Below are 10,870 nucleotides of genomic sequence, written 5' to 3' on the forward strand. Positions count from 1 at the left end.
GTATTCTGTGCAGCCTCTACTTGTGCAGTCAAAAATTCTCAAAATTATCAGTCTGTTCTTTAAAAAACCCCAAAGGTGACCCCTTCACTTTTAGATATTTTTAGTATATTTTCTCATTCCTTTTTCTCTAGAAGTTTCAGCACTAAACATTTCAGATATGAGATACTTACAGAACGGTTTTGTAACAGGTTTAGAAGGGAAAATACATGTCTCCAAAGTCCAGCTGGTAGCTTATAGCTATATATAGTCTATACGTTTTGTCTGTGTATCAGTAAAGTTAAAATAAATAACATACTTGAAATAGTGATAAGTTCAAGCACACTTGCAGGTTTTGAATGCTTGTCACTTTCAGTAGAGAAGTTAAACATCTTTCTCTAAATCTGAATTAAGATAGTTCATAAGTAGCAACAGAGGGAACTCTGTGAGGGTACAAATTAAACATTTGGGTGCAGCTCATACTAGACACTTGACAATTAATCTTCAGATTTATGAATTTAAAAGTAAACAAATTTTTTCTCAGTGATCAAGATTAGTTTCAAATGTTCCCAAGGTACCTCTATCCAGCTGTTACTCTGCTCATGCTTTCCTTAATCATCATTATAGCACAGACAGCAAGAAACATCTGTAACCAATGCATATCTCATTATCTTTCCTTGGCAGGCGAAGCGTGCATCGTATTTCATATCTCCCACCCTTTGCTGAAATACATAAGCTATCTGTTATTTTTCATTCCTCTTGTATCTATCTGACTCACGTAAAATCATTACTAAAGCTAAAGATTAAACAATTTGAAATAAGTGCAGTAGAAATTTCTTCAGGAATATAAAGAACAATACAATAGATGAACAGTGGAACCTGGTTAAATTAATCTTAGACGACCCTCAAGCCAGATGGATTCAGGGCCGGAACTAAAGCAAAGCAAGATGTGTCATGCCAGCAACTTCATTAGGCATTGCAGTTAAGACCTGAGGCTTATTTCACGCTAGCTACTGAATGCTCTTTTTTTTTTTCCTTCATTCAGCAAGGGCTACACAGACATAGTGAAAATTCCAGAAGGGGCAACCCACATCAAAGTTCGGCAGTTCAAGACTAAGGACCAGAGCAGGTTCACTGCTTACCTGGCCCTGAAAAAGAAAAACGGTGAGTACCTTGTCAATGGAAAATACATGATCTCCACGTCAGAAACAATCATTGACATCAACGGGACTGTCATGAACTACAGCGGCTGGAGCCACAAAGATGATTTCTTGCACGCAATGGGACACTCTGCCACAAAAGAGGTTCTTATTGTGCAGATACTTGCCACTGATCCAACTCAACCGGTGGACGTCCGCTACAGTTTCTTCGTGCCAAAGAAGCAAGGGCAAATGACTAACTCTGTCATCAGCAGTGGCAGCAGCAGCAGCAGCAAAGTAACTCCACAGCTCACGCAACCCCGCTGGGTTACGGGGCCATGGCTTTCATGTTCTCGAACATGCGACACAGGATGGCACACCAGGACTGTCCAGTGCAAAGACGGGCATGGAAAATTAGCTAAGGGATGTCTTCTCTCTCAGAGACCGTCAGCATTTAAACAGTGCTTGTTGAAAAAGTGTTAACCTGTGGTCGTGATCTTCTTTAAAAGAGGTTTGATTAAGCCATTGCTGACATACTGGTATTAGGTCTGCCCAGACAGAAAGAAGCAAAGGCTTCAATGTACTTACATACAGTCTCAAATTATGGGCAGAATCTGCCTATTTGGACCAAATGAAGATGTGCACTGCTTTAAATAATAATAGGGTGATCTTAATACGTCAAAAAAAATAAAAGCATTAAAGTTATTATAAGCCCTCTGTGCCTGCAAAAATATAAAATAAAATAATGCAAAAGAAGAAAAACTAGTGAATGGAGGATCCTGGGATATTTGAAGGTTACAGAATCATCTCCCCTTTTTCACCTACCTCTGATACAGTATGTCCTTAGAACATGTCACATGTACCCATGACACCACAGTAGCTTATTTCATACTGTTTTGTAAATATCTTTCGTTTGGTATGTCACTTTATATCACTTGGTTCTATTAAAAAAATCAAAAGAGGAACTTCATAAGCAAAGTGATTGACCAAAGTTTATCTGCAGCCCTTGTGGATTTGGTCCGTTCTTCAGTAAGGGCTGCAGATGTTTTACTGGAAAATGAAGAGCTTGCTGCTGGTTTTAAAAAGTAATACCTTTTGGTTTTGACAAAAGGAAACACATTTTCATGCTATGAATTTCCTGACAACAGATCATTATTCTATGACAAATATTGTGTTTTCGCCAAGAAATTCTCAGAAGAAGCACTGCAGCAGCTTGCAGAGCAAGGATCCCCACGTATACATTGCTCAAATACCAGTACCACCAGCAAACTCCTCACCGTGTGTATCTCAGACACGCAGGAGGAGGATTTGGCTGCTAGAAGGAATTTGTGTACACTTTTCTTGTGAACCTTCCACTAGTTCCAGCTGTGTCACAGCCTGGGGTCCTCGTTGTTGATGAACAATAGCTGCTAGCTTCTTCTTTCCATAAAGCAAAGGCATACTGTATTTTGTAGAAACTAGTTAGAGAACCAAAAATTACAGGTAAGATAATCAAGCATCTCCTAACTCAGTTATTCCGAAACTGTGTTCAACTGCTTTCTCTGTTATGTTCTCTATGGCTTCCACCTTGAATCTAACAATGTGTAATGTACCTACATCTTTTGAAGAGGCTATAAAGGTCAAAAAAAACACAGCAAGCAGTTAATATTTTATCACTGTTTTGTCCATCATGTCTAACTCTGGTATTCATCTTACCAGCAAAAGTTTGTAACTATTTGTCTTTTTTTATTGTTTTGTGTGTGGTTTGGGTTTTGTTTTTTTAAAAAAGCTATAGAAGGCATTAATGTTTCGTATATCTACCACGTTTGGGAAGAAGAGGGGTCACTACCCTGTTTCCCCAGAAATAAGACCTACCCCAAAAATAAGCCCTAGCATGTTTTTTCAGGATTTTTGAGGATGCTTGAAATATAAGCCCTACTCCAAAAATAAGCCCTAGTTACAGTTCATAAAAAAAGTAAATATAAATAGTGTCCAGGCAGCTATACATGTAAAAAAGTAAGCATCTTTTGGAGCAAAAATTAATATAAGACCCTGTCGTATTTTGGGGGAAACAGGGTAGGAAGTCAAACCACATCAGGATGTGGAGGACTTGCCCATTATCAATAAGACTGTTTCCACAGTACAGGCAGTAGCTGGTAATAATTTTCATTGGCAGCAACTTCTGAATCCCGTTATTGTCTGGTAGAAATTCTGTGACCCAAGAATGAGCATTTCACTTTATGCAGGTAACAGGTGGAGGCCTGAGAGCAACCCTGTTATAATTGCTTCCTTTTATATCAGCGGGCTTTGAATTAAGCCCTAGAATAACATGAACCAAAAAAAAAGGGTTATAACACACCGATGAAAATAGAATTCCATCTTTTTATTCCTTTGTTCATCCACAAAGGAGGGTATGGGGAGGATTATCAGACAAGCCTTACAGCTGTAAAGTCAGAGGTACTCGATCACTGAAATACCCCTGGCTTTTCTGAAAATCCCAGTCATGAAATCAGTAAACTTGTTGGTATGTGTAGCAAGAAGGGCAGGTCTCGCTCCAGGCTGACACAAACATGTTTTCGCAACTGTGACATGTTTGTATGAGCTCTTAGAAAGCATGTGATGATTTCAAAACAGCATAAAGTTGCTTCATCTGCAAGTACGAAACCTGGAGAAGGATCTATTTTTGTACCCGGTTTTAAATAAACAGCAATACGGGCAGAGCCTCCTCCTCTGTCAAAGTGAGTTACAAACTAGTGATCTTCACCTTCCAAGAATGGCGTGGCCTTCTTATTAGGAGTAGTCCTATGCAAAACTGTGGATCTTGAGGAAAATTCCCCACTTAATCTCTGTTCCTAACCTAAGAAGTAAGATCAAGGCTCTGAATATTTACAGAGTTCTGGAAAATAAAGATTTATGCCTTCTCTAACATAGATCACTTTGAAGTGTCTTATTTTCCTTTCAAGTAATCTAATTTTTATACTTACATATGTACTACATATGTTCTAGAACCTCTCAAAAGAGTTCATAACAAATAGAAACCATCATGAGAGGAAAAATAAGGAGACTTAATGTGTCTCAGTGTAGACTTAACATTTGTCTCTGCATACAGCTGCTCTATTAAGTGGCATTTGTTTCCTGTGTTTTATCATAATAGAGACAGAATGTGCAAGTATTTGTGTTTGCATCATAGTAATAATTTATTATATATTCAACAGGACGAGTAAAGCTTTTGGATGGTATTTAGGCTCCAGAAGAGTGATATCGTAAGCGGGTAGAAAAATAAAACTTCCTTAGATTAAGAGTATCTTTTGTTCATAGAAAGAGTTTATTTATAAAAAATAAGTATGAGAACGAACCACTATAGTGATTTTTCCCTTTTCACCAGGGTAGTGATGAAGCAAATTGGCACAAGCAAAAAGCAGTTGCCTTCACACGGTGAGGGAGCAAAGGGGACAGACCAAAGAAGCAACCCTGGAAGTGTGAGATAAACCGGGTCAGCCTGCTGTCGTTAACACTTGCTTTTTGGCTGTTCTTTGTAATCAGACTCCGATTCCAAACCTTGGTTTTGTCAGTCAGAGCTATTTCATGTAACTGATGAATGAAAAATTGGTGCAAGGTATGTGACTTTGTCACCTCAGCCTCTGTTCTCAGCTAAATTCCTCGTCACTCACACTGTTATGTCATTGTTTACATTACTACTGACTGTTGCCAAACAGGAGTCATAAAATGCATCTAGGGGATAGAAGCCCAGAGTGTTGCTCTTTGCATAGAAAGAAACAATCCTCAGTGTTAACATTCACTGCTGACTTTTTGGGACATGTCCCCAGTGCCCCTGGGTGGAGCTGGACCCCTAAGATCAGTGGTTTTTAGAGCATCTGCTTTTCAAATAAGACATTCTCATTAGAAAAAAGCCTATCATCTTTAGTTTGACTGTATACAAGAAATTAAATTTAGCTGCCCTCCTGTGGAAGCAGTTTTATCACAAGGGGGAGAGGGAATAATCTTGTGGATTAATCTCAATTGTAAAAAAAAAAAAAAAAAAAAAAAGAAAAAAGAAAAAAAGTAACACAGCACTGAAAAAAAATAAAATAATTTATTGTTTTTACAACTGGTATGTGAACTGATGTAATGAATTTATTTATTCTTATTTAACAAAAATACCAATTGTGAAAATTCTATATTTAAAATGTTTTACTATCGTCTCTGTCTCTCTCTTTCTCACTCTTGTTTAATTTATGCTTCAAATTTATGTTGAAAGTGCGCCTTGTGAGTTTACATAATGTATAGCACTGGTTATTTTTTGTATGTTTTTATTTAGAAAGCTTTCTGCAAGAAACAAGAGTATATGTGTATACGTGTGTGCACTCTGTATAGATGTATATTCTCTTTCTGCTACCATCTTTTTCTTAGACAACTTGTAGGTCTTTAATTCAGTGACGCCTCATGCTCAAAGCTCCTTGTTACAATTCACTTTGAAAATCTCTCACCTAGCAAGTCATAAATGGCTGTGGACCAAAAAGAGACAAAAAACCCAACACAGTAGCTCCTAGAAAAGCCAGACAACAGACTGGCCTTGCAGAGGTGCACGCAGGTGATGCTGCTGCCTCAGCGATTTACCACCCAAGCTGGTCAGTCTTACCCTTGGCTTCAACGGGAGCAAGCTCAGACTTGTAGGAAATGAGAGTCCTCTGTGTGAATGAAGTTTCTCTGAGTTGTCAGGGTGGCAAGTGGGTCTTCTCTCATGCAGCTTCTTGCATTTGAGTGAAAACGCTACGGAGAAGCTCTTGTGTGCCTCTTTAAAAACAGAACTGAAACAATGTACCATTTGGGTTATGAACCTTTAAGCTATTTTTTCAGTCTTTTCACCATTTATATACATACATAAATATGTATATATGGCTATAAAAAGTCAAAAGTTCGATTTGGAAGGCTTCACAATGTTTTACTTCATTGTATTCTAGCTCTTCGCACAACATCAGGCAAAGTCAGATGCAATAAAGCCAGCAAAACTTGTGTTTCCTTGAAAATAACAATATGTTTGCTTCCACTTTTCATCCAGTCCAACTACTGCTGAACTCAAGGGAACTGGTATCGAGCCCAGTGTAAGGAAAAAAATGCAATATAGACAAACCTACAGCTTTTCTACAGTCAGTTAATTTAACAATACAACTGACTTGTGTAGCCACTTCACCCTAAGGGCAGCACTACAAACTGCAAATAATCTGTTTCAAACTGTTGAAAGTTATCTTGCTTGTCAGTGCCCACCGGGTTAAACTCCAGCTCAGCCTCTCTGCCCAGTGACGGCTGCTGTCTGGGCACCACCAAAGCCCCAGCGCCAGCCACAAGGCTTTAGATGTAACTGCGATGGCCAGTGGGTGATGCTGGCCTTTGGTGATCTTTAGGGCAGGCTTTAAAAAGGTTTTGTAAGGATGAAACATCAATAATTGTGGGTTTTCAGCAATACGTTTAGGTGAGTGTTTGTCCTCGTGCTAATGCATGCCAGGTTGTTCTTCATCACTGAGGAAGATGGAGCCTACGGCAAGAGGCAAAATTAGATTCTCTGAGCATGGGCTGCAATTTTCAGGAAAAAAAAGTTGCTGGTTTGGAGGGGTTTGTTTCTTAATTAAGTGATCAGTTTTTATAGAGCTACCAGAGTGCATAATTGCGTTTTTACTTGTCACTGGTAATATTTTCAAGAGGATTTTGTTACTGTGGGTACACTGATACTAGCTTATTTAGTAAAGCTACTTCAACATTCTTGTTTCGAATAACATTGCAAATGGAGATGTTTCTGGTTTATCACGTGTACCAGTAATGACTCTTAACATATGAGAAGTTATTAGGACCTCAGCTTTGGGGGTTAGAAGATGTTACTATAAGTACAAGTTTTCAGTGATAGCATACAAAATTTGAAACACCCCAAACATATTCGTAGTCTTCCAGGTGAGTGGTGTACGAACTTCTCTCCAGACACCGTACCAAACATCTGGACATTGTCCCGCCACTCTGCACACTGCAGAGTTGCAGGTCAAAAACAAAACTCACAGTTGTTTTGCCCTGGAGGTTGCCTGTAGAGGCTCATGGTCACCATAAGGACATTAAAATCGTTTCCACGTACATCAGTGTTGCGTAGCCTATGCTGAAACACGTACATGGGCACATGTAGAACTTAACTGTGGCTAAATGCAAACGCATAGTTTTTGTGTGTGCATGCGTATACTTGTGTATCTATAAACACATCCATGTACGTATATATACACAAACGAGTATGTGGGTCCCCATTACTCGCACTCACAGGGCAAAATAGTTACGCTGGTTTTAGTTATACCTATGTAAATTCAGAGTAACTTCATTACATCATTTGGCTTCGCAGGAGTTGCTTCAGACTGATACCACTTTAAGTGACAGCATAATTTGTCTTTTAATTTATAGGAACTGGTTTACACAATTTATCATATGAACTGTGAAATTTTCAGCTAGTTTATCATAGGGAACCTACTGGCAGTCAAGCCTATATGCATTGTTGAAATGCCATCAGATACAGGAAATAATATACTGAATTCAAGTAAGTTGGAGACAGTGTATACTCCTGTACAGCAATAAATTAATTTAATTTCTATTGCCAGGTCATCTGCCTAACATCAGATGAGATAAAACAAGAGAGGTGTTGTAGGCAAGACCAACAGGAAAGCAAAACGTTTGGTTTTGCTTAGTTTATTTCGTGTGCCTCTTTATACATATTATTGGTGTCAGCATATTCTGGGAAGTGTCACTTTGCGCATTACAGATAACTTGGCTGAAACACCCTTTGAAAAACCAAGATGTGTCACAAAACTTCTTTTCATCCTACCATGTGTCTATTTGAAGAGAGTTAACATTTTTAGAGCGCTACTATGTCAGCCAGTTTACATCATAAATAATATGTTATGCAAAATATAAATTCGTTTGAACTGAACTGTACAAGGTCTACACTGTACTATGACACATTGAAGGCCAATATTTTGTTTTGTAAACTATTACATATGTATAATTTACCAGTTGTAAACTTAAATCATTTGATTCTGTGATTTCAGTAAAAGTAATAAATACAAACTGTATCGTAGGTCCAAAATATTTGTTCTATATGGTATATTTCTGGGCTGGTATTCGCCATTTGTGCCCTGCTGGAGACAGACAAGCGTAAAGAGATTGAGCTGATCCCTACATTAAGGCATAAATGCTCTGTCTTTATGTAAACATTGCGCTCCAGTTGTGATGGGGTGGAGTTGTGTCAAATTAGTTTTGGGAGTCATGAAACATAGCAGGAAAGTGCAGAGAGCAGCATTCGGTGCTCTTCCAGAGCCTCAAAGTTCCCATTTGCTGCAGTTCAGAAGGATGGTAAATACTGGCGGTCTCCATGAAATCCATGGGGTCTCTCCAAAGCAACATCCTGCAGAAAGGGCAGATTAAGATACTCAGAATGAGATTCATAATTAGCAATATGGACCAGTCTAAGAGTAGGAAAAACTTTCCAGAACAGGCACTGTCGGCGTACAACATGCGCAGAAGTGGTGGTACAGCCAGTGTGCCAAAGGAAAGATCACAGCAGCAATTAGGGGGTTGGGCTGGTGAGACAGAGTTGTCTGCCATTCCAGTTGAAATGTGGCTCTTAAGAGGCATTATTACCAAGATTTACTTTTCTAATAGAAGCATATCATTATAATCCAATTTTAACACAGATTTCTTGCTTATCTTTTCTCATTCCACAATACTAAGTTGGAGTTTTTCTTGTTCCTGAAAACGATGCTTTCTTTCCAGAAGAGAGAGCAAACTCTTCCTGTCTATATCTTACACCATGTGCATGTCTAATCTATTGACTGCTGGCATTTTTACCAATTTGGGATTTTACCTTTTTCTTAAGGCAAAGGAGCATTTGCTTTATTCTGTTTTACAAATTGTAAATGCAATTGATTCTTATTTACAGAAACAATTTATATGTGCCTAGGAGTTGCTTCTCTTCCTAGGTTGTTAAAAAACAGCCATGAAGCTTTACAGAGCTGCCAGTACCTATGGAGACTCCCAAGGCATTAAGAAAATTTTGTCTAATAATCTGTTACACTACATACAAATCTGCTTGAACTGTGTTACAAGAGAGCTGTCCTGCTACTGCTTGGTACAGTGTATGTCCATATATATGCAAAATATTACATATTTGTAATATTACTATTATATAGTCTGTATGTAAAGTTTTTTCAGAAAATCTTGCTTACACATTTACACTAGATATACGACTGGTCACTGCCCACCAGAAAGAATACAATGGTCAACATCAGTGAAGGGTGCAGTGAGAAACCTGTGCTAGAAGGCGGATTTACCCTTTATCCTGCCTAAAGGCTTTCAGGAGATGAGTCATCTGCTACATTCTTTGGTAAAAATTGACCAACAGGTTTTCATCCCTCCCTGTGTCTTTCCACAGCCAGGATGCTGGAGCAGAGCAAAACCTTCACCATCTCCTAGTCTCCCCCTGCCCACCTGCAGGTAGAAATAGCAGATATGCAAACTATGCCACAACTTTGCCCTCTACATTTAGATATTTTTTGCCTCTCAGAGAACTCCACGGCTGTTACCACCTCAGAGGTACCTCAGTACCTCCTCTGTGTTCTTGTCTGCATAGAAAGCTGCAGTGTCACTGAGTGATTATGGCAGGTCCTATCTTCCCAAGATTCCACTTTCATTTCCCGTTTTAGAGTTTGCAGTAGCTCAGAGAAAGCTGTTATGGGGAACGGAAATCCATTTTTATACAAATCAAATAGAACAGACACAGCAGTGTAGACTTTCTCAAATGTCCAACACTGTCATAATTCCATTACTGCTCAGGGACTGTTCTGCATCAGGAAGATGAACTCATTCTCTCTTAATGTGTTTTCCATCTCTTCATAATGTGACATCTCACCTCTTCAGAAACTATATGTAATTACATATATTCTATTCCCAAGGCTCTGAACTTGTAGTCCCCAATCTCATTTTTAGGTGGGGATGCAAGATGGATTTGATCTGATTTCAGTCCACTAGCCAAAGAGATCCTTTTTTAAAAAAGCATACATTTTGGAGACCTCTAAATATATCCAATAATTAAACTAGAAAATGTTCAAGTCGTTCCACATCGCTTACATCGTTACCTCACCCTCCTTATGCTGTGCTCTGCAAAGTTTAAAGTAATAAATTCATCATACTTAGACCACTCGGCATTCTAAGCTGACCCAAGTATGAGGTTGAAGAGAAAATGTGTGGGAAAAATAATTTAACAAAAGCCAAGGAAAAATTATTATTTTCCATGCTCGGAGGACCAGGGCGGTGATCTCTTTGCTTTCCCTTGATTATTCTAGGAAAAGTATGTCTAAGTGAAAGCGCATGGACATTTTCTTAAGCAGCTGCTCAGTAAAGCTTTGTTGTAGCAATCACGTGCAACCTGAGGATGAACTTATTAAAACAGCCATCGCGGTCATTGCCACCGCAGTCTCACTGCTCCAAGTGTTGCTAAACAAATGCAGAAAGATAGGAAAGTCAGACAGAATTCTGGAGAATCCACGTGTATTTAGGCATGGGAGAGAGAGGTGTGCCTCAGAAGAGGTAAGAGGTGCATAAGAGGTAAGAAGTGCTGCATTCTGTAAGCTTTATTAGATTTAATGCATTTTGCCACAGGAAGCTCATAAGCATGCACCTTTGCCTACCTGTAAGCTGGTTGACTGGTGTGTCTTTCTTTTATTTCTTCCACATATTCCTCTGTCTCAATAAGA

The 10,870-nt window shown here is 38.9% G+C and overlaps 1 protein-coding gene across 1 annotated transcript in view; it reads left to right on the forward strand.

Annotated features, from left to right (window-relative positions):
- Positions 1-5,208, forward strand: part of ADAMTS5 (ADAM metallopeptidase with thrombospondin type 1 motif 5) — a 45,321-nt gene extending 40,113 nt beyond the window's left edge. Inside the window, exon 9 of the mRNA XM_082074485.1 lies at positions 1,022-5,208. Within this exon, the coding sequence (XP_081930611.1) occupies positions 1,022-1,598 (577 nt within the window). The 3' untranslated portion in view covers positions 1,599-5,208. The remainder of the gene's footprint in view (positions 1-1,021) is intronic.
- The last annotated feature ends 5,662 nt before the right edge of the window (positions 5,209-10,870 follow it).

The sequence above is a fragment of the Streptopelia decaocto genome (genome assembly GCF_964273445.1).
Source record: "Streptopelia decaocto genome assembly, chromosome: 1".
Lineage (NCBI taxonomy): Eukaryota > Metazoa > Chordata > Aves > Columbiformes > Columbidae > Streptopelia > Streptopelia decaocto.